The sequence below is a fragment of the Dendrobium catenatum genome, unplaced genomic scaffold (assembly GCF_001605985.2).
Source record: "Dendrobium catenatum unplaced genomic scaffold, ASM160598v2 fragScaff_scaffold_674, whole genome shotgun sequence".
NCBI lineage: Eukaryota > Viridiplantae > Streptophyta > Magnoliopsida > Asparagales > Orchidaceae > Dendrobium > Dendrobium catenatum.
Genome location: NW_021319136.1, coordinates 146050 through 171573, shown reverse-complemented (window position 1 = coordinate 171573; position 25524 = coordinate 146050). Strand labels below are relative to the sequence as shown.

General features: G+C 35.2%; 1 protein-coding gene across 1 annotated transcript; it reads left to right on the top strand.

The window, feature by feature from the left end:
• Positions 1-1386: 1386 nt before the first annotated feature.
• Positions 1387-24738, top strand: LOC110114572 (elongation factor G, mitochondrial). The gene is made up of 20 exons (XM_020847494.2): positions 1387-1903; positions 1985-2206; positions 8474-8595; positions 8712-8862; positions 9192-9263; positions 9430-9525; positions 9631-9719; positions 9842-9908; positions 11854-11892; positions 11968-12028; positions 12112-12221; positions 12306-12380; positions 12451-12519; positions 13665-13786; positions 19354-19479; positions 19573-19693; positions 20097-20197; positions 20332-20392; positions 21384-21437; positions 24223-24738. The coding sequence occupies exons 1-20, from the start codon at positions 1496-1498 to the stop codon at positions 24328-24330; spliced, it is 2274 nt and encodes a 757-aa protein (XP_020703153.1). The 5' UTR covers positions 1387-1495; the 3' UTR covers positions 24331-24738.
• Positions 24739-25524: the final 786 nt, after the last annotated feature.

The following is a 25524-nucleotide window of genomic DNA, read 5'->3' as shown; positions in this document are numbered from 1 at the left end:
TCTAATCCATATAATTTGCTCCATAATCAACCTAAGTTAATTATTATCTTTATAAAATATCACTTACCTAATAAAAATAATAAACTAAAATTTTTCTATAACTATATGATCAAAACACAATATAATTTTATAGATTTAAATAAAGCCTAACATAAGCTAATATACACAAAATAGAAGACAAAAATAATTAGTCTTTAAGAAAATTAAATTATTCTTACGAACTAAGTCCTAGAAGATGGAATGATAAGGTTATAATAACATGGAAGAGGGCGGGGAAGACTAGAAAGATGATGAGGGTTTTTTTTGCTGGGTTAATATGAAGGTTTTTGATTGAAGGAGAAGGAAGGCTCCTAGCTAAGCAAGAATAAGAGGAGGAGCTTAATTTATTGGTTGTGAGAAAAGGTAGAAGCAAGTAGTGTGTTGCACGTTAGCTATTGAACTTTTTTAGATCAGGACTTAGTGATGGTAAGTCATGCTAATTGCATGAGATTGAGTGATCAGAGGCACTCAGTAGAACAAATTTGTGCGGTTTATGTGAAAGAGGGGCGAATACACGTCATTTCACTTCATACTGATTGGGTTTATTAGGTTTTATAAGCAAATTTCAAATTAAAACAAGAAAAATTAGTATGAAGTTTACTGATTTATAGACCATAGTTTAAATCAACACAATAATATCATCAACTAGTATGCCAACTACTTGAGTAATCAAAGCCCACCAAATATGGAGGTATAGCAATCCTTCAATTTTCTTGTTATAGTATTTAGTAGAACAATAAAATAAAAATTAAAAGCGTTAAATTACATTCATGAAGAGATCTTATATGAACTATTGATTTTTACAAAGCGAGTTAATTGCTACATTTGAAGTCTTCATATATCTAACATATGGGGGTATATCAATTCTTTTATCTTGCAATGCAATCAAATCAATATATGCAGCATGAAAAAACCCTACATCTTAGATCTGGGTATATATTTTTTTAAGTTAAGAAACATCCTAAAAACACAAGGCTTCGACATTTCTCACATTTCCTCTCAATAACCATGATTCTATGAGAATTTGATAGGCTTGCCTGGGCATGCAAGAAGGTTTTTTTTTAAAACTTTTTAATTTTGAGATTATCTTTATATATTAGACTCTTGAATTTATTATTTTTTGTATGCATTTGAGCTTGATATTTTAGGAAGGATCTTGATAAGCTCTCTTTGATTTGTACACTATAGTAGTAATTTTGTTAGTTAATTATAAATTCTCTTATTGGGCATTGTTTGAAGTTTAATAATATACAACTTATTATTTTTTGTCTATGTTTTCAATTTCCATTTGTATTGCCAACTACTTGAAGTTTAATAAAACATACTAATCGTGTCGGTAGGTTGAACTAGAACCGAATGGCAAAACTCCGGTAGCAGAGCCGGGTCGTTAAGGGTTTTATCGGATTAGGGTTTTAGATAGTGCTGGGCTCGACTCTCGAGCTCGTCATCGTCGACGATGACTAGATCCAGCGTCGCCCGCATCTTTTCCTCACTACGCCGCGGGGCGAATTGGAGAAGCGGTGCCCGTTTCCCAGCCATCGCCCTTTTCTGGATCGAAGATGAAGCCTGCGGGGGATGGCGGGGATTCTCAACAGCGGGTCTGGCCCGCGCCAAGGAGGAGAAGGAGGCTTGGTGGAAGGATACGTTGGATAAGGTGAGGAACATCGGGATATCGGCTCACATCGACTCGGGTAAGACGACGCTTACTGAAAGGATTCTCTTTTACACCGGTCGGATCCACGAGATTCATGAGGTGAGAGGTCGGGATGGTGTTGGTGCTAAGATGGACTCCATGGATCTCGAGCGGGAAAAGGGAATCACCATCCAGTCCGCTGCTACTTACTGCACCTGGAAAGATTATCAGGTCTGTAAAAATGGCAGTTTTCTCTAGTTTATGATTCCGAATGTTGAACTTTAGTCTTTATGTATGGTTTAATGGTTGAAGGTTAATATAATTGACACCCCGGGCCATGTGGACTTTACTATTGAGGTTGAGAGGGCTCTTCGCGTTCTTGATGGTGCCATACTTGTCCTTTGCAGCGTTGGTGGTGTGCAGAGCCAGTCTATAACCGTTGATCGCCAGATGAGAAGATATGAAGTTCCAAGGGTTGCTTTTATCAATAAGTTAGATCGTATGGGAGCAGATCCTTGGAAAGTTCTAAGTCAGGTGAGAGCATGACGAGAATATAAAGGCTTAATCTAAACACTAAACTGCTGATTTAATTTTAATTTTTTAAATCTTTTTATGCTTGCTTTTGGGTTCTGATCATCTCATCATCCTAAGGGCCTGTTTGGATGCACCAAGGATTAATTTAAGCAATATTTTGTAAATCCTCTAAATCAGGATTTACTAAATAGTGAGGGTGTTAAATTCTGAATACTATTTGGCAATAAGTAATCTAAATCTTGATAAATCCTATGTAATTGTTTGGCAATACAATTTAGGATTTAAAATCGGTTAACACATGATATATTTTTCTTGGGTAATTAACGTACAATAACAATAGTTCATACGAATAAATCAAAACTGTGTTAAAAGTACAACAACTTCATAAACAAGAATTGAAGATAAATTTAAGTTGCTTTCATCTTCATATTCCAAGCATTGCATGCTATCCAGTTGAGCAACTTCGATGACTTGTTACCTGTAAGTGGGATAATTTGAGACATGAATGATATTAACTTTAACTAGATAGAGATTTACATGTTCTTTTCACATATTTTTCATGATTAAATGCCTTAGGGAAACATTTTGTATTCTCTCTTGAACTCCTATATACAAATTTAGGTCTTCATCATTGACTTGAGCCTTCCCCAAATCGTTGTCATGATGCATTTCAATTTATGACATGTTAAAGTACATATAGTGCTCGTGGTAGCGCCCAATGAAATTGTGCAAGACTGCACATACAACACAATATCAGCCTAAACCATTAGAGGAAATTGTTGAATGTGCGTCAACACTTGAAATCTTTCTTTCCATATACCAAACGTTCTCTCCATCACATTATGTAGTTGTGCATTACGATGGTTGCACAGCTCCTACGTAGCAGAGTATCTTCGAGATACTTCACCATTGTATTCACTTAAGTGATATATGTATCATTTAAATGGAGCAATTAGTTTATCCATGTTTGCATATCTAGAATCAACCAAATAATATTTACCAACTAACACACTATAAAATCACCCTCCACTTCCCACCGTAAGACTCTAATATCAGCTGTCGATCCTTCCAAGCTAGATCCAACATAGACAAATTGCGTATCAAATATTACTGCAACCATGACATTATGAGAAGTGAGCCTTTTTTTTGCGATATCGATTTGGCAACTGTCTGGTAACAAGTGCAAGAATGTGGGTTATGTCGATGGCTTCTATTGCATTCTCGAAGAATGGAAAGAATTGGGCATTTGAACGTACAAAGGAATGACATTCTGCTTATGCGTCTGACAACTTAATGAATTTATCAAATGAGTAAAAAATTGCATAGAGGACCACATTAAAGTACTGATTAACTATTTCGAGGGAGTATTGAGAAAACTCGCACAACTATTTGTAACTTTGAGCATGTGCTTAGTGGGAGGTGCGATTCACCTCTTGAAAGGTGATTCAACTTGTATCTTATATTTCTTTGCTTGGAGATTAGTAATTACAGTCCATTGGTGTTATTTTTGGATCTATTTAGAGTAAGTTTTTTTTTTATATCGTTGTGTGCTGTTTTGGTCATCAAATCCTATAAAAGTGATATCAGAGCAAGTTTTTGTGGCCAATGGCCGGGAGAAGAGTTGAGGTGTTGGAATAAAAGTTGGAGGTGGAAGTAGGGCAGCTGCGAACGGAAGTGGGATAGTTGAATGAGCGTTTTTCAGCAATGGAATGAAGGTTTGCAAATCTAGAGGAAATGACGAAGTGGATGTTGGAGTTTCAAACTAAAGTGATTTCGCCAAAAGCAGGGGGAAATCAGGAAAATGACGTGCCGAGGGAAGATGGAGAGGTGGAAATTTTAGGAAGGGATGAGGGAATACCTCACCTTGAGCTTCTATTGAGAAGTTGGATTGATAGGGAATATGGAGGTTGGAGGGAATGTGAAGAAGAGAACAAATGAGTTGAATTTGAAGGAAGAGGGGGATATGAAAAGAGAGAGAACCATGGAGGGACCCCAATGCTAGCTTCATAGGAGGCATGGGGGCGGAAGGGGAAATTGGGGCAGAGGAGATCCGAAGGTCGGGAAGTTAAAAATGCCAGTGTTTGAAGGCGAGGATGCACATGGGTGGATCTATAGAATGAAGAAATATTTTGCGGTGAACAGATTGACGGAAGGGGAGAGGCTTATGGAGACGACTTTATGTCTCGAGGGGAAGGCACTAGCATGGTTCCAATGGAAGGAGATGAGATACCCGATTCGTTTGTGGGAGGAGTTCAATGATCGTTTATTGGAGCGCTTTCGAACCAGGCAAGATGGGGACTATTATGAGAAATTTTTTGCTTTGACATAGGTGGGAACGGTGATGGAGTACTGGGAGAGATTTGAACTTCTTTCGGGACGTTTAGGGAGACTAACAAAGACGGTGTTAAAGAGAAGTTTCGTGAAGGGTCTTAAATTAGAGCTGGGAGCTGCTGTGTGGGTGGCAAGACCCTGTGACTTGGGAGAGGCTATGAAGTTAGCCCAATTGATAGAGGACAAGAACTCACTTGAGAGTAGCAAAGGGGATATTTTTGGAGGTTTTTACTGCACGAAGACCACCTTCCTTGCACCTAGAGTGCCGATTGTATCGGGTCAAAGGGAAGCTCCAAAGGAGAAAGGTTTGGGAGCTTGTCCGGGAGGGAGCTTTAAACGACTGACTTATACGAAGTTGCAGGACAAATGGCCTAAGGGTCTATTTTTAAGGTGCGATAAGAAGTTTATGCCGGGTCATAGGTGTAAAAATCACGCCTTGCAAGCCCTTTTTCTTTGTGATGAGAAGGAGACAGGCGGAGTAGAGGCAGAAGCAAAAGTGGTAGTGGAAGAGAAGCACTTACACTTGGAGGTGGCACATGTTTTGTTGAATTATGTTGTGAGATTCACCCTGAATCACACTATGTAGACGAGGGCATAGATAGGTGGGGAAGCAGCGACGATTTTGGTGGATATTAAAGCTACTCATAATTTCATATCAAATTGGATGGTTGACAAGCTAAGGCTGAAAGCTTGTGGACATGGATGCTTTGGGGTGATGATGGGCATAGGGAAGGTGGAGAAGAGCAGGGGAATCTGTTAGGGATTGGTGGTGGAGTTGCAAGGGATTTACATCAAGGAGGATTTTCTTCCACTGGAGTTGGGAAGTACGGATTTGATCTTGGGTATGAAGTGACTACAAACCTTGGGGTAGACCAAGGTTGACTGGAAGGCCTTAGCTATGGAGATCCAGGTGGAGGGAAAAAATGTGGTGATTATGGGAGACCATAATTTATCTAAAGTAATGGTTTCCCTGAAAATCATGGTGCTTTCCTTATAGGGTGAAGGAGTGGGGTTCTTGGTGGAGCTCCAGAGCTTGGAGGGAGGAGACACTCGGGAGATAGAGGACATTCCAGAAGTAGCCACTTCTCCAACAATTCAATGAGGTATCCCAACCTCCCCAAGGATTATCTCCTCCATGGGAGCACGAGCACGCTATTATTCTGAAGGAAGAAGTATCTCTCATTAGTGTCTAAATATACCGCTACCCATAGGTCCAGAAGGATGAGATTGAGAGGCTGATTCGAGAGATGCTTGAAGCTGATATCATCAAGCTCAGTGTGAGTCCTTTATCTAGTCCCGTGTTATTGGTGAAGAAGAAGGATGATAATTGGAGATTTTATGTAGATTATCGTGCCTTGAACAAGGAGATTATACTGGACAAGTTTCCCATATCAGTCATTGATTAGCTGTTAGATGAGTTGCATGGCTCAGTGCTGTTCTCAAAGATCAATGTCAGTTGGAGATTCTGTATTTAGATTCGCTTGTTTTTCTATTTGGCTGGATTTAGCTCAAAGCCGGACAAATCTGGCATCCAAACAGCCCCTAAATATGATGTGCACTTATATATTTGCCTGAATTAAAATTGCTAATTTTTTTTTGCTGCAATCAGACAACACACATTTTACTGCCAGCAATTGCGTAGTTGTTTCTCATCTGATTGATTTTGGTGAAAGATTCATGTTCAAGGCTGGTTTGGTTCTCAATATGTTTTCCATGTTGTGGGCCCAAAAACAAGAGGTGAGTGCCGCCAAGTGGTTGAGGTCGGGTACCGAGTTTTAGTTCGGCCTGTACGTAATATTCACTCAGCATTGAGATAAACCTCTCAATGATATTCTCATCCACTCAATCTTCACAACCAAATCACAAAGAAGACATTTGCAATACATGCTAAATGGAGTTGGAGTACCAACAAGAAGAGACAAGAGGGAATACTGAGGGGTGAGCCAAGACAATCAATACTAACAAGGCAACTCAAAGGAAGCATCTCATATAACAGTACAGCTCAACACATTTCAAAACAAGCCCCTGGTCTACTAGGTTCTCAGGAGTTCGAGTAAATATAATTTATCATAAAGTTGGCCCATCGGCCAACAACTCTAAGCAAGAAAGAAAAGGAACCCATGAACTACACCACTAAGCCTTCAACCTCCCACTCGTTTGTGTAAGTTTGACATAATCTAGAGGTAAGTCGGCACAAAGAATTTGATAACTCAGTAGAAAATGTTTGCTGAAGTTAATAACATGCTCATTTATGGATATCGAGATCACTAAGATAGGCTTGATCGATCACTTATGGTGATATGGATTTTTTCCAATCCTATTGGGAAGGTGCAAAATTACTCGACCCAAGGATTTTGCCCATTCCCAAGTAGGGTAAGTCAAGCAGTCTTGTACATAATGTTTCAGTCATCATTTATGAATTAAATGTTTCCATTAGTTCCTTAACAACTAATTGAGAACCCGGACAAGTTGTCATGGTTGGAGATCCCACAGCATCGACGGGTCATCAATGTCAAAGATCACATAGTGACCTCATTATAGATTTGCATTAGCAAAATCTAAAACCTAAGATGACATGCATCATTTGTTCAGGTCTGTGTCTATAAAGTTTTTTTTTTTTAAATCTGGTGAATTTATCAGAAAAAAATAATGAAGGTAAAAAGAAATACAAGGATAAGTTGTAATACTGGTAGATTATAAATGAGACTGGTAGATGATAAATGAGAAGAGATATTGATGATGTATGTAATCATTTCTAGGAACTTCTGGAATTTGGATAATAATCTAGATTGGTAGTTCTAGCGGGTTGTGTGGACAAGGATTTTCATTTATGTGCATGGAATTTTTTGAAGGTTTTTCCCCGGCTTAAATTAAAAAAAAAATGAAGACTATAGGTTAGAAATGAAAATCATTGGCAAAGAAAATGAGAACAATCATTTTGGAAGAACGAAAAACTGAGTAACATGTTTAGAAAGTATAATGCTTCTGTATGTAGGAATAATCCTGTGTAAATGGCCTTTAGCTGGATCGAAAAGTGATAGTGGTCAGTCGGAGGGCGACAGAGCTCTGAAAGTCCATAATCAAGTGACGGTGGTCAGAAGAATCATTGTAGGCAAATGACGGAGGTTAGAAAGACCATAGTCGGGTGCAATGTTCGCCAAAATTGAAAATAGGCACAAAATGAGCCCAACATGAAAAGATGTGCATTATTTGCAACTCAAATAATTCTTATTGATAAAGAGGCATAAAATGAGCCTAAATTACATTTAGTCTTTCCATTAAATCTTTAATTCTTAGAAAAATTCTTGCATAAAACTATAATTTCAACTATTGAATTTGAAACTATAATATTTCTATTTGATTAATTTTGCGATAATTATTCTATTTGATATTTCTTCTTTCTAAAGCGAACATTGAACATGTTTAACTATTCTTATCTTATTTGTTTTTTTATTTAAACTATGAATTATTACCAGAGCATTTTCCTTAGAGATAAGAATTTGGAAGGGTACATATGTTTGCTTCTAATGGTCTATAGTAATTTGAAATGTCTTAGGTCATGGGCATGGCAACTATACCTGCTGTTGAGGCACTTAATTGTCTTTTGTTTTTCATTTTTTTTCTTTGGATTGAGTATTTGGTCATTCCTTCAGTCTTATATCTTTATATATCTTTGTATCAAGTGCTGTATTTTATTACATACCACTTGTGGATATGGTATAAGGTCTATTACTTTGCCCTATGCATCACTAACTATGCGAGTAGAACTAAAGAAAATGGTTTATGGCAATTGAGTAGTATTAGGAAAGTAATTTGTAATCATTTGAAGGTTTGAATTTGCTTAATTTAACATGTAATATGGTTTCAAGTTCACTCTATTTGTAATTCAGAGTACTCTTGAGACATGGAGTCCTGATGCAGATGTAAATTTTTCAGGCAAGATCCAAGCTTCGGCACCATGCTGCAGCAGTTCAAGTTCCAATTGGATTGGAAGAGGAGTTTCAGGGTCTTGTGGATCTTGTTGAAATGAAAGCTTATTATTTTCATGGATCCAATGGGTATGTTATAGTATGAGGACAGACAGAGCACTGATGTTTTCCCGCTTATGTTGTTTTAATTCTGATATCTGAAAATATGATTATATGCAATTTTAGTATTCTTGTTGTCTTTGCAGTGAGGATATTGTTGCATCTGATGTCCCCTCAAATCTTGAGGCTTTGGTCTTGGAAAAGCGACGTGAACTTATAGAAGTTGTTTCTGAAGTTGATGATCAGCTTGCTGATTCTTTTCTTAATGATGAGCCCATATCATCAGATGACCTCAAGGTATTGTGAAAATATGTTCCAAACTCACCTCTTCAAAACTATAAGCGCAGATGCCCTTGGCATATGACAATGGTTTTTATATACTTATTTAGGCATTGTAGGTCCATGTATTTCTGTTAGTCTGACATTTTGTGATAGCGTTTTCTTACTTTGTACATCTTATCTGAAGATTAAAGTCCTGCTTCATATATTTCTCTGTTTTACCTTATTTTTGAGTGTTCTGATTTAATTGAAGCTCGCATTTCTATATTTCTGAATGCTATTTTAAATTCTTTTATGATCATGTATTCATTCTACCATTCCAATTTTTTTGTATCCTATCATTTCAGATGGCTATCCGTAGGGCTACAGTATCACGAAAATTTGTGCCCGTTTATATGGGAAGTGCTTTTAAGAACAAGGTGCTAAAACGACCTATTGTTTTTCTTAGAACTATCTTTTTTCCTTTATGCTTCTTAAATTTCTTAAAATTTCATGTTTCCTCTGAGCAGTTTCAGTTTTGTATTTCATTTTTATTGTGTCACAAATTTGTCCAATCCATGATAGGATGCAATTTGATTTCTGTAGGGTGTACAACCTCTTCTTGATGGGGTAATTAGCTTTTTGCCCTGCCCTACTGAAGTTGAAAATCATGCCCTGGACCAGGATCAGGCTGAAGAGAAGGTGCATGGTGTTTTCTATCTACGGAAGGCTTGACATGCCAATATTTCTTTGAAGTTTATATTTTATGAGTTATCTGTATTGTTAATTCTTGATTCTTTGTTGAAGGTTCTGTTATCTGGAAGTCCAGCTGGACCTCTTGTTGCTCTGGCTTTCAAATTAGAAGAGGGTCGCTTTGGCCAGTTGACTTATTTAAGGTATGTCTAACATTTTTTCCCCGTTTTACATTTCCTTTGCATATTTATTAACTTATTCCTTTCAGTATTAAATATGAAAAGCTAATTCTTAGATCTGTTATTTATTAATTTATTTTTGCCAGAATATACGAAGGTATTATAAGAAAGGGTGACTTCATCATCAACATAAATACAGGGAAAAAGATCAAGGTAATATCTAATTAATCAACATTTTTATATAGATGTTTAGGAGAGTAATTTGCAAGTTATCGTTGTGCTGTATTGATGGAAAATATATCTTATAACTAATGTGGAATAACTGTGCGGTCATGTTAGAAGAATCCACCTGGAACTTATTTTGATTTATTGATGAAATTGAGCGACATTGATTTTTTATGTTTCAGCTTTATGTTTCAGCAGGCTTTTAATGAGCAATTTCTTGCTGTACTGGTCTCGTAAGCAACATTGCTATATGCACATTGCAACTTCACAACAAAAATACTGCATTACCAGTAAAACATTAAGAATATTCTGAGACTATTATAGCATTTTCTTTATTATTCTGCTTTTCTGGATTCTTTCTATAAATTTTTGTTTGAGGAAAATGTTAAAATAGTTTATAAACTATTTGTGAGACTCTTGTAGTCCCAAACTATCTAATGTGTACAATTTAGTTGCCCTGCTCTTCTAAATTGATCCAAAATAATCAGAACTGCAAAAAATCAATGAACTTAAATTTTCTTTTTGCAATTGAAAACCAGCTGCAACAAGTTTGTCACGATTGTTGTAGCAGAAATAACAAAGTAGTTTGGAAGTAAAAGATTAAAAGAAAGAATTCACCGTATGGAAAGAAAAACTCAGGCCTTACATTAGTACAAGTGGATACCATCTAAAATTTGCTTATTGCACTTGCATTATTCTCAAAGGAATGAAGAAAAAAGCACACGTGATTGAAAAAAATGTATTTGAACTTTTATTGATCAAAAGCTAAACTTTACAAACTTTAATTTTTGGAATTTATCAACGTTTCATATTTCAAGGACGGTTGCTCTATGAATGCTACGAGAAGTCTACTTTTGAAAACCTTGACTACAACTTCGATATTCAAGTGAGGGATTTGTGCTCACGTATTCATAATTACTTTAAACCCATAAAACTAATATGTAGAATCGATGATTACTAGATAAGGAATACAACTTAATTTTGGCATTAAAAAACCATCAGTGTCACAGTAAGTTACTATTAGTTCCATGGAATTCAAAGCACACTTATGAAGGGATTAATGAAAGTATGTTAAAATTGTAGAAAACCTATAGGCTGCCAAAACAAAGTCACACGAAATCATTGTCAAAAGCAAAGCCATGAGATATCATTGCTCAACCCAAACTTTCAAATGTATATAAATCAACCCAAGGATTGGATAGCAATAGATCCCTGTCTATTTACTGTTTAGTTTGATGTAAACCAAATGCACGGCAAATGTGTGGGAGATTTGAATATCTTGTAATGCTTATTTTTGACGAGTTGAAATTTACCCAAATTGAAAAAATCTCAAATATAGGGGAAACTCATAGCTCGTAACCTCACTTCTCCTCCGGCCCTTATTTGCTGCTGCCACCCCACTCCATTGTTGCCCTCCTGTCACTATCCATTTCCCTAAGATGCATGCATTTTGAAAATCATTTCAACATTTTAAACATGTAAAACAAACACAAAAAAAATCATTTCAATTTATTTGATTTTATGCCCAATCAAACAACTTAAACATTTCTAAAATACATGTATTCAAATTGCTCCACATTTCTTAAAATGCATTCATTTTGAAACATTCACCTTAATAGGTAGCATTTTCCAGATTGATTGCTGATCCACATTCTGAGTGACATATTTTAGTTTGGTTTGAATTTATATTCATGATTTAAAGTGATGCATTCGAGAGACAGATTTTGATTCAATGTTTATGTGCTTTAGTTTCTTTATGATTTCTAAGGTACATACTTTCCTTTTTTTTTCACTGTCATGATCTTTTTTTTTGTTCAAATTTCAGAATTGATTTTTCTGCTGCCCCAATTTAGTTTGGATGGGGCTAGTGATGGTGTTAATGATGATCATGAGATATCGATATGTTTGTCAATTTATCCCTTTTTGTTTTCAGGTTCCTCGTCTAGTTCGTATGCATGCTAATGAAATGGAGGTTAGATATTCTTTCGATAGTCTTTTTGGAGAAGTATTTTCAGCATAACTACTAATATTGTTCAGGATCTAACAGGACATTCAAGAAGCTCATGCTGGGCAGATTGTAGCAGTCTTTGGCATTGATTGTGCTTCAGGTACAAAATGCAATGCTATATTTTTTACATTATCCTTTATATAATTGTTCGTTTCTAATCTCTTTTTAAATACTTTTTATCAGGGGACACATTCACCGATGGGTCTGTGAGGTATACTATGACATCTATGAATGTTCCTGAGCCAGTTATGTCATTGGCTGTTTCACCTATTTCTAAAGATTCTGGAGCACAGGCAAGTCATTCTTTTTAATGATTTGTTTTTCCTACATGTAATGAAATGTCTTGCTGATGCACTTTTTCTTCCAATACATACCAGTTCTCGAAAGCTCTTAATAGATTTCAGAAAGAGGACCCTACTTTTCGTGTTGGTTTGGATCCAGAAAGTGGGCAGGTATGTTCTGTTTCAGTCTATTTCATGTCCTTATATTTATCTTGAGTACTTATGGACATGTCGCTTTCAGACTATCATTTCTGGGATGGGGGAGCTGCACTTGGATATTTATGTTGAGCGCATTCGAAGGGAGTATAAGGTTCATGAGTATCTCAACTTCAGCTTTTTTAATCCAATTTAAGAAGGAAACACGGCCTATATTCACGCATTTAACAATGTTTAGAAATTTTAATTTATCTATCAATAATTCTATTTTCTTCTATTTCAGACCTTTTGTGTTTATGTGGCTGGGATTCTTTATTTGTGCGTGGGTGGAGTTGCACTCCTTATCTATACCATATGTATGTTTTTGCTCCTAGTAGGAGGAGAATGCCATTCTCCACTAATTTAAATTTTGATTTTGTGACCTTCTAATAGAGATCAAAACTATCAATTCTCTTTATCATCATTAAAATTAAAGACTTTTTGATTTCAAAAAATATAAGGCAATAGGATCTTCAATCATTTGCATCAAAATTCTCATAATGGATGATGTCGATTGCTTAGAAGGTAATTGCATTTTTAAATGCATAGAGTTTTTCAATTGGATTGAAATTATATACATGGATTCTTGAAGATGTTTTTAGGGTATTTGATAGTTTAAATTTGTTGACATGGTTTAGATTGACTTTTAATTGTTCTCCAATGTACCATCCATTCATCCTTATTTTTAACATACGTAATGAATTCAAGTTTATTGAATTCAATACAAGTATTTTTCATGTTGTAGTTTATAATCAATTATGTGGTATTGATCTTGAAGACCTTATAAAATAGTAGAGAAAAATTGGAAAGGATGGCCAAAATTTCTCTCTTAATGTGCGTTATATATTAGATATATATCATATGTATATGTATGTATGCGTTCTTGTGCTTCTTTGGTTAGAGTAGTTACTAATCCTGTTTAAGGTTACTTGGAACTATGATTGGTGTGGTATCTGTCCTTATTGTTTTTCCATTTTTTGTGAAGAAATGTCTGTACATTCTCTTGCTATTGCCAAGCTTCAAAACTCATGCCTATTGCAGCGGAATTCTTTGTTAAAAATCAGGCTATCAGGATCCTGGCATGATTAATTTGGATTTTAGATAGCCCGGTTATATTTGCTGGCAAAACGGGATAATAGCATACGTTATCTTCTTAGTTCATTCATTTAATCAACTTAAAAATCTAGTATCTTACATGGAACCATTTGTTGATTTGTATTTTAACTATATTTTCTCAAATCTGCATCCTTTGATTTCAAGGTTGATGCACAAACTGGAAAACCTCGTGTAAACTTTAGAGAGACAATAACACAGCGGGCAGAATTTGATTACTTGCATAAGAAACAGACTGGGGGTCAAGGCCAATATGGACGTGTTTCTGGGTAAGCGTAAGCTTAAAATGTCATTTAAATGATTTCTTGATGAGTAGTCGTTGCCTTGAGTTTTTTTACATTGTGACGGTACTATTTTTTTTTTACTGGTTTACAACTTCTTACGATAAATTTTATTTCAATAATCTTGAATCAATATTTTCTGTTTAGTTTGTCTTTTCTGCAGCTTTTTATATTCATTGTAAGTGTTAGAAGACTAGAAGCATTCATATTTAGTATGTTAAACCCATCGATGCTATTAATTAGGAGAAACTAAGATGATAATCTTAGCACAAGGAAGGCGATGTAAAAAGTAAAGAAAACTCTTGTAATTTTGACAATACAAAGACTTAGTTTTTGATAAAGCAAAAAAGTTATTTTTTAATAATGATTAAAGACTTTCAAACTATGTGTGTTAACGTAGGAGGCATTTCAAGGAAGAAAGCAAAGTTCTGGGGTGATAATGAAAGTAGGCATTTTGGGCATCTTTATCTTGAGATACAGAGAAGATAGAGGGCGTTGCAGGTGTGGGATTGGAGAGTAAGAGAAGATGATTAGGTGAACTCACTCAAATTGGGGTTGCCGGATCACTTTCAAGATTTTATGCAACGGATGGTGATAGGAATTACTTAGTTCACAAGTAATTCTAATCCAAACCAATAAATTTACAGCAGCAAACTGCTGTCCACAGCAGAGAAAACAGCAGGAAAACAGGGAAATCTGAGAGAAAACGCAAGAAACGACTTGTATTTCACTAGCAATGTACGCAAAACAAAGAAAGATACAACGTTCTTCGATTCGAGAGGAAGAACAACTATCCACAAGTCTCTAGCAAACCCTAGAGCCCAAGAACACCAAGAGATCTCAAACTTCTTCTTCAAATTCAAGATGATCCTAATTTCCCCCCAATCTCCTAATTAAACAAAAATAATCATAAAGGACAATAATGGATTTCCTAAAACAGCCCCCTCATTCAAATTTCTCCCTCCCAAATCAAAATTAATCCCACGTGGGGTCCACAGGAAGCTCCGCCTCTTGCTGCCGTTTCCGCCCAGCCCGTCTTGCGTAGCAGTGGACCGGTCTCTGTTGGACCGGTCCAACCGGCCCATTCTGGGCCGGTCTAACAGATGGCTTGGATGGCATCACAATGCAGCAAAATATATGCATGCGTACTGTTTTCCTGTTGTGGGAGTTCACAACTCTTTGGCATGTTTTGGGGGATTTCATCGGACATGAGTTTACATTAAGGATACATAAAGGATTTTATGAATGATTTGTGTGCTTGCAATTGATTGTAAAATATGGATAAGGTTGTAAAAATGAACTAAAATTACATAATTGTACTGATGCTTGATGCATCAATAATGATCGATTTCACTGTAATTGTCGCACATATGCTTTGCTTTCATTGAACACTTGTCAATAAATGGAGTGACAATGCATTCATGCAGGACTGAACAATGAGCCTTGAACATAGAAAATAGGTATGGCCTTCATGTTGAAAGACAAAACTAGAATAAGCGTAATATGTATCAGCATTCTAGAAATATAGTATGATTTTGATGATCTAGAAGTAATTCAGTGTGGGTAGAATGCAAAAAGTATATAGAATACATCAATAAATACAAAATAAACTATGATTTTCTTCACTATTATCCTATACATTAAAATTGACATCCTATGATTATAAAATTTCCTCATGCTTATTATTTAATTTTTAGAGTTAATAACTTATACAAATAACAAACAGGTAATGCAACACAATTAAAATGTGATACATGGAAGGTAATGAAGTAAAAGTTTTAAGCTTTCTAAGTGAAGTATGATTGATAACTTTATTAAGAGAAAAGATTGAGAACTTCGAATTAACTCCTAAGATCAAAGGTCCTTCTGACTATCATATCAAACTCTTTTGATAAAAGTAGGGACTTTAGGAGGATGAACTGTTTTCTTAAAATAAAATTGACCATAGTATGTAATTATTTGATAATATGATTCATCTATTTCTTGCATCCAAAGTACTTTTTGACATAGATTTTCATGAAGCCAAACTTTAAAATTGTAGAAATATGTAACTTTAATTCTGCATTTTACTTACTTTTTTTTTCTTTAAATAATAATTTTACATATTTGATGGCAAGTCGAATACAAAATCAGTGCCTTGTTGAACTGCTTTTAGACGAGTAATTGTTGCATATAATTTTCTGATAATTAGATGATGAGAAGGCTGTCATAAATTAGTAGTGCTAACATGACTCCCGGTTGGATTCAGCTTGTTGGTCTATTTGGAGCACAAACAGGTGATTTTATAGGCTCAATTTTAGATTTAAGGTTTGATTCTAGTGTACGTTCAACAATAAAATCTTATACTAGAGAATCTCTTTCTAAACCATCTGAAAAACATAGATTATGATATTTTATATGATGTATGACTTGGTGAAAAAGAGATTTATGCTAAGATAACATCAAAGACAACAAAATAAACTTCATAATACATTAAGAACAATAAGAAAATTTGAATTATTAGATCATGTGATAGCAAGAAACTAACTAGTAAAGGCTAAACAATAACAAAAGGTGAATCAGTTTAGACTAGCTAACATGGGTTGGCCCAAGTCCAATATTTAATTAAGGGATTAGTCACTATAATTTTTGTTTGCTCAAATTTAAGTAGAACTTAGCAGATTAATCAACACATATGAGATGATGCTATTGTAGATGAAATGAGAAGACCAATATTTAGTCAGATGAAGAACAATGGAAGGGTTAGATGCTTAGCTTATGAATGGGAGGAATGAAGTCCTTGGTGAAATGACGACTAGTTCCTCCTTGGCTTTCCCTTGAAACCCTTCTCTTTATTGAATCAATGTCCTTGTTGCATTAGTAGAAGCTAGGCTTCCTTGGAGAGGTAGAATAATGGGGAGGGAAATGAAAGTTTCAGCTAGATGAGGGTTTGGAAATGGATCAGTTCACGATTTTGTTGTTTGGAGGGGAAAGCCAGGCTGGATGCATGGGAAGGAGGGGAGAGATGATTTGGCCGATTTTAATGGCTTGTAAAGGGAGAAGTTAGCTTGGGAAGTGAAGAGGTGGGGGCTGGCTGCTTGGGGAAGAGAAAGGGCTGATGTGGCTTGCTTGGGAAGAGAATTAGTTGGTTTGGGAAAGGAAAAGTTAGCTTGGGAGGCGAAGAGGTGGGGGCTGGCTTCTTGGGGAAGAGAAAGGTGGCTTTCTTGGGAAGGGGAAAAATTAAAGCGGTTGTGGATATCTAAAGGTCACAATTAATTGAAACAAATGCTCAATTAATGTGAATTACTTGCAGAATTGGGAAGCCTAAGGGTCAAGGGTGTTGGGGAGAAGGTGGAGGCGGTTAGAGAGGAAGGGAGGGAGGTGGCTATTGGTTGAGGGCAGCAGGTTGCTGCAGCAGTGGGAGGCTGTTTGGGGGGCTAGAGAAGGAGAAGAAAGATAGAGAGAGGGAAGATGATACCAACCAAGAGCTCTCATGTTGTTGGGTATTTCTTTGCCTTTCTTTAAAGTACTTCACACACAAACTCAACTCACCAAAAGAAGAGGAAGCATATAACTAGAAATTTATATCAAAATATTCATCATCTATACAAGAGAACAATGGGCCATATATATAGGCACTAAAAACATGAAATGAACAAAAGATAAGAAGGCCTTTGGCCAAACAACACAAAAGCTCCCTCAAGTGAGGGTAAAACTGTAATAAAATAAATAACACCCCATAAATCTTCTATAACACGAAAACTAAAAATATAAAGACTCGATCAAAGTTGTAGATCTCCGGCCTCTACGATGATTAACCCTCCAAGCTCTGATGTTCCTATTATTATATCTTCAATATGATCAATCCATTTGAGAGGGGATTTAAAGGATCTAGTATTAGTAGCATTGCCTGGAACATTGATGTTGGAGGACGAAGGACCTTAGATGATGATGTAGTAGTTGTTGGTTTGAATTGAGTGGGATTATCAATAGTATCCTCAATGACATCATTAAAATAAAGTTGATTGTGAAAGCATGAAACTTTCAATTATCACGAAGTCTTCACTATATTTATAAAAATTAAGGAAATTGTAATAACTTATACTTTTCTTATGATGTGCATGATACTAACAACAAGATATACCCTAGGAGTTTTATGAACCATATGTTGTCAGTTTCATTTTAGATAATCTATTTGATGCTAAGTTTAGAAATCTGCCTATGATTTTGTAAATGTCACATGTAACTATTATAATATTGGTTAGCTTTTCTTTCCTCTTATGAAGTTTTAGAGTTATGATGATACTATGAACCTATGTATATGTAATGAGATGATGAATTGATATGTCAGGCATGTAAAGATGCAACTAACATGAAGGTCAACTTAAGTGGAATGATATGAACAAGTTATTAAGTTAGCAATATAAATTAAACCACATGAGTCAGCTTTTATTGCTATTAATTCATTCAAGTGTCAATGCAATAGTAAATGTAACTTAGTTCAGTTTATAACTTTGTATCAGGCTGTTTTGAACAAGCAAGATTCAATTTTATCATGTGTATCGTCCACTTTTAATATGAAGTGGAAATAATTAAAACGGGATTATTAAATTATAGAAAGGTTGCAATGGATATTCAACTCACATAGGCATGGAGTTGCCTAAGCTTGAGACTAGATTTGCAAATCATTATAAATTATGATCCAAACTTTAAGTCCAGGATTCTACCTCTAATTTGTGATAATTCAACCCCCTTTGGCCCACAAAATGTCCTTGGATGAAGCTCCTTTTGGCCAAATAGTGCAGCAATTATTCTGTCCGGAAAAGAAGCTAATGCTACTCAAGTTACTCTTCGCAATTTTTTAACTGTTGTGGATGATAAAAATTCATTGGTTCAAATTTGAACCCAAGGATGAGTGTTTGCTTAGAACCAATTTGGGATGGTTTGGTTCAAGTTTTACTTACCTTAGGCTTACCCAAATAAGATTAGGTTGAGAGTTTGAAATTCAAAATCTAAATTTTAAAATTTTGGTGCTTGAATTTTCGGAGTTGATTTGGTTATGAATTTCAAAATTTTGAGTGGAGGGTGGAGAAATAGGATCCTCAGCTACTATATGGGTTTAAGGTGGTCTATGGTGGGTTATGGAGTAATTCTACAGTGGTGTCGAGATTGGGTCTGATGTTTTAAACGGTTTAGACAGTAGGAAAGCCAAAAAAATATTCAAGAAATTGCTGTGGAAAATTGTGGATATATCAGAATTATACAGGAGAATCAGTGTGAATGAAGGATTTTTTTGCTCTTTGATACCGGGACCGAAGACTTGGATATGTGTGTGTGAGCAAGGGAGAGAGAGAGGGAGAGAGATTTGTGCATGTCTCTAGCCAAAACAGCAGCTATATCTTTATGCTTACATTTTTTTCATTTCCTATATTTTCTATGGAAGATATATGGAACCTCTCCCATCAGATGCAACAATGAAATTTGAATTAGTGCATGTCTCTAGCCCTATTTCATTTAAAACAGCAGCTATATCTTTATGCTTACATTTTTTTCTTTTCTTATATTTTCTATGGAAGATATATCGAACCTCTCCCATCAGACGCAACTATGAAATTTGAATTTGAGAACATGATCATTGGACAAGCTATTCCGTCAAACTTTATTCCTGCCATCGAGAAAGGGTTCAAGGAAGCCTGCAACTCGTGAGTCATAGAGGAAGTAACAAATTGTGGATTTTTTGTTATTATTTTTTTTGGAGTCTGTTTATATGTTCCACTTTGTTTTCTTTTTTGTAGGGGTTCATTGATAGGGCACCCCATTGAGAATATTAGAATAGTCTTGACAGATGGTGCTTCACATGCTGTTGATTCTAGTGAACTTGCTTTCAAGTTGGCATCTATCTATGCTTTGAGACAGGTAGAGTATGCATGTCTTTATCCTAATTCTATGATCTTCTAGATTGGCTTATATACCAAATAATACTTCTTTATGAATATACGTCTGTAGTGCATAAAAAAGGGTGATTTACATACATACCACATTATACTATTCTATTTAAATATTTAACATTTGAAATTTTAATATTACATACATACCACCCATAGTTCATTTTCAATCAAACATGAGTGGTATGAAAGAAATATTAGTGATATATTTGATATTAAAATAATATATGGTGGTATGCATGTAATATTAAAGTTTTAGGTGTCATATATGTAAATAGGATATTATAAAGTGGTATGTATGTAAATTTCCCTAAAAAGAATGCCCATAGATATGGGTGCTTTACGATAGTTTAATTAATAGACCATGTTGACAGTGTTATGCTGCAGCAAAGCCCGTTATACTGGAACCTGTTATGAAGGTGGAAGTGAAATTTCCAACTGAGTTCCAGGGCACCGTTACTGGTGATGTTAACAAGTATGTGTTAGTACTCTTGTAGTTAAGCTAGCTCATTAAAATTTAAATCATATATTTTTGCTTGGTTTCTTTTTATTTAATTATTTTATTTTCTAATGAGGACATGTGATGTGAAATTCTGCCTCCAATGCCAGGAGAAAAGGAATCATTGTTGGAAATGATCAGGAGGGTGATGATACTGTAATTGTTGCCCATGTAAGTGACATGTTGCCTCTTTTTTGTAGTTTGAAGTACGCCGTTTATTTTGATATACTATTTGAGTTTACGTTTACAATTACTTAGGTTCTCGAAGTCATAAAAATTCCTATTATTTGCTAAGCCAGCATATCTAAAGTTTAGTGTTCTCTTTTGAATGGTTGCCCTTGTGTATTCCATTTAGAACTTGAACTTTATTGCCTTTTCTACTTCATGGTGAAATTTGTTTGTGTTATTCATGTTTTATTGCAGCTGCATTCAAGCATATTTTGCTTATTTGAGTTTTAATGCAACAAAATTCTAGCATCTTCGCTACTTAGCTTGTATTCAGAATATACATAGAAAAAGGAAATATATTATCTTCTGTCTTTGAGGTGCTTTAGTTGAGAATAATAATTTTATAGCCCTAATCAAATCTGTGCTTTAAATGAGGTAACATCTGTTGCCCATATGAAGAGTTATGAGCTTCAATTCAAATTTAGTAGTTATACCTATATCCTATAAAATTATGTGCTAACATAATGATATGCACAATTTTTTGTATTCAGATCAAAGATGCTATATTTGAATGAAACCCGTAAATTAAATTATTAGAGCATAAGGCGTTATATTTGATAAATCTTATGACTGTTACTAATTTGAGTTGTCTAAAATGTTTTATATTTGAAAACGTTCTTATATCAAATAAATTTTTATTTCTCCATAAAAAATCTTATATTTTATAAACTCTTATATCTTGATCATAGTCTTAATATTTATATAAAGCTTCTGATATTTGATTTAGACCCATTATGTATATTTAAAAAATTGTATTTGATAAAACATTACATGTTCCTCTTCTTAATGACTTAATTACTAGTAAGTGATGTGATCCTATTTTAAGTGTGGATTGTGGAGTGTTTCCTTACTTTTTAGTTAATTGCAAAGTCAAGAAATTACATCATAGATTTGTTAATGCGGTATAAGCTGACTTATGTAATTGCTATCTCAGGTACCATTGAATAATATGTTTGGTTATTCAACCTCCTTGCGTTCGATGACCCAGGTAATAAATACATGACTAGAAGTTTGGTATTTTGTTATAGGGACTTATACTCCCTGTGTTTGTGTTTAAGTATAAGTATATATCTTTTAAGTCTATGTTTTGATTGAAGGAAAATGAAGCAAAAATTTATGTTTTGATTGAAGGAAAGTGAAGCAAATGAATCGAAGATCTAATAATTTATGGGTTAATTATTGACATGCAAATCTAATAGTTTATGTTTTGATCCTAATTATTGACATGCAAATCAAATTCATGAAAAATCAATGCCAAAAACCACCATAAAAAAGAAACTTCCGCCAAGTTAACAGGAATTCATAACTAAAGTGACAAAAGAAACTAAACCACCGCATAATCACATCATAAAGGCCCAATAGAAATGATAAAATTAAATCTTAGCCAACCAAATAATGGGTATCCTGAATATAAGGAACGAGAAAACCAGAAAAGCCCATAGATCAACCAATAGTAAAGCGAGAAAGTGCATACCAAATTTGGTGGTATAATTAGTTCAACAATTAATCACCTCCAGATTATTGGATGACAAGGCTTAACATTTCTTAATAATCAATTTAGCTTGAAATTTTAGAGAGAGGGTTGTATTGTGAATAAAGGAGCACATAGAATAATTGATTCTATTGTTCATTTTAACCCAAATATTATAAATCAGAAGACTAATAATGATCAGTTAGAGATTTTTTTTATAAGGAGAGGCAATGTCTTTGATGAACTCAAGAACCTGAAAAAGATGGTTGGTTCTAAAATAAAGTGATTGCCTTAGGCTAAATGGCCCTCAATAGATCTTTGAAGTATAGGCAAAAACTGCATGAGAATGCATATCAAAATTTCCCTTAACATAAACACATTTGTGCTTGCTGTGAAGCTCTAGCTATCATATTATTACATGTTGGAGGCCATCCAAGTGTTTGTGGAAAATGTGAGAGAGTGCCCATTGGACCGAACATATTTAGCCCAATTAATGCAAGAGAGGTAGGTCTGCAAAGCCTTTTTAGCTGAAGAAAATGAGTAAAAAAGTTTATTAGACCATAGGATTTTATCTTCCCCCTCAAAGTAGGCACATCCAAAATTACGTTATATATATGTGGCACTAAAGAAAGATTCTGAAGGGGCAGTCATTAGTGATCATTCAATGAGATGGTGGAAAGAGGTGAGTTTCTAGGTAGATTGAGAAGGTAGTCACACATGGGACCAAACTTTCAATAACCAATGAGCCACTAAAGTGCTTTTATTTGGTACCATCTTCAATTTTGAAATTGAGCCACATCTCAGAGAGTTGGCCTCATGAATTGTTTTATACATGAAAAGAGAGCTCTCAGATATAAGCATAAGACCCTTTCTACTAAGAGCTCTAAAGGCTAAAAAAAAACATATGATTTTCTATGCTGCTAGTGTTTAGAGCGGATAAGAATGTTATGCCAAAAACCCCTATTATTTTAATTAAAATAGTTTGATACAAAGCAATGCAATAAATACATTTGAAATAAAAGAAGAGCATCGACTGATCACTTTATTGTTAATGCTTTTCAACATATGAAGAGATATCAGTTAATAAGCTATATAGTTCCAAAAAGTGAATCTCAAAAGTGAAAATATGTACCAAAAGATAAACGTTCTTTTTTTTTTTTTTTTCAAATGTCCATCCAGGTTTGAATTTTTCTAGAAAAGGATGAAAATCTATCGATGGGAGAGGCATTCCTTACTTAAAAGGTGTTGAAGAGATCTTGAATTTAGATATGTTGGAGGAGGTGGTTGCATTAGAGATAAAACTAATGAATGTGATGCCACTCTTGTCTTAGTTCACTTTAAAGCCATACAGGCTTTAAAATTAGTGGGATATCGTTTTAGTCTAATCATTGAAGCAGCATTGTTTTCCTAAAGATGTGAAGGTCATCCACATATACGAGATGCAAAATATGCAATGATTCTTGATTGGAAGGAAAAGCTTTTTTCTGAAAAAATCATCTATGATAGAAGACAAGGTAGCCATGACAAATGTGAAAATGTGGGGAGAGAGGACACCCTCGTCTTATACCTGTTGAGGAGTTAAAATAGTCATATATGCCCCCATTGATAATAACATAATGGTGCACATCATATATACATCCACTGTTATATTTCACAAATTGTCTTAATATACCTTTATTAATATGTCTTTGCCACTAGAAGATTTGATTATTACTATAAAATGCAATTGCGAGCGGCCTGCGAAACTCACGAATGAAGCACGGAAGCAGCCGGGCTCCACGACCTGGGAGAGGAAAGGTAGAAAGAGCTTCATTGTTTTCTGTAACATAATGCAAGTGATTACGCGATCTCAGCCGTTAGATGTGCAGAGCTTTGTGAACCGGGCGGTTCTTTCCAATGCGGCCGGTCCGACGGCTAGCTGGTTTAACCGGTGATTCTATCGGTTTTTAGCTGGATCGACTACAAACCGACTTTTTTTATAGGACTAGACCGATTCCCAGTTCAACCGGTCGGCCCGGCCGATCCGGTCCAATTTTTAAAACCTTGAGTTATACCATTTTAGGGCTTAGGCTGGGAAGGGGGAAAATATACCTTTAGTCCAAACAAAGAACAGAGTGGCAGATGAGAAAACAGGGAAAGGGCGCCGCCCGTGACAATAGACACCCTACCCGGCAAAAACTCTAGCAGAGCGCCCTTAAGCTTATTCAATCCTTTCTTTTTTAACGTGCATTCAAATTCCTAGCATTCAAACGCGGCCATTAGATGTAGATGATCAGTCTCTGATCTATTTTAATATTGACAGGGGAAAGGCGAATTCACCATGGAATACCTGGAGCACTCTGCAGTTTCCCAAGATGTACAAACGCAGCTTACCAACACCTACAAGGCTAGCAAGGGAACAACGGATTAATGCTTCGTTTGGGATGACTTTTTTTACTGCTTTTGAAGGCAGATTTCTGATAAAATAAAATAAAATTTTGTACTAGAAATTTGTTTTAAGAAGCAGTAAGAAAGCCATCCCAAACGAAGCCAAAGTTATACATTGTTTATGCTATTCTTATTCAGAGGCGTCAAATTACAGAAACAGCTAGGGTTCTTACAGCAAATTACATAAAAGTTGTAACGGCTGATCTTTTTTTTTTTTCCCTTTTTTTAGTGCGATGAGATGCAATTTATATGGGACTTTGATACGGTCATGTCCCACTTGATTAATCCCTCTTTGAGAGGATCTGTATGTGCCTATTTGACGCTGATTTACTCTGTAATAAGTTCACCATAATTTTGATTGATTAAATGAGTAATCTATATGTAGCGCTAATGAGCAGTAGATTATTTGGCATATGTTATTATTATTTATAAAATAAAAAATGGAAAAATAAGAGAAAATTAACTTCTTTGATATTTATATTTAAAACAGGAAGTATCAATGGATGGTAAGTTATGTAATGAAATTATTTAGCTATAATTTTTTTTTTAATTTCTCATTTTTTGTTTGCAGATATAAATTATTTGAACCAAATTTAAAGCATTTGATTCAAATTAAGGCTTTGTTAGGGATAGCTTTATCAAACAGCTTTTTAATATTTTTTTAATTAAAAGAGTTTTTCTTCAAAACACTTTTTATTCATTTAATATAAAAATGGATTATTTGAAGGAGTTTTGATTATAAATGAAATGATTAGAATTTTGCTCTTTAAAAGCTATATATAGATCTTATTTTCATCCATTTGAGGAGGTTAGTATGAAGTCATAAAAAGTGTTTTGAAGGAAAGTGTTGGGTCTATTAGCACTCAATGCTTATCGGCATATATTGGCAACATGCTTGATGCATGTTATTGGAGAAATTATTATGTGCAGATGTTGAACGTAACTGTACATTCAGAGATTAATCATAATGAGCCAAGTCAGCAATATCGAGCAGTACTGAGCTGCGGTACTGAGCGATGTTTTGGTTGGTCTTTGGACGATGTTCGGCGCCCGCACAATGATTTCACCCATTATGGCCACGAAGTTTGATGCTTTTCGTCGCCACTAAGGTAGATGCCTATCATTATCACCAATGGTTGCTTGGTTGTCGGCCTATCTTGGATTCTTTGGCTGGTTA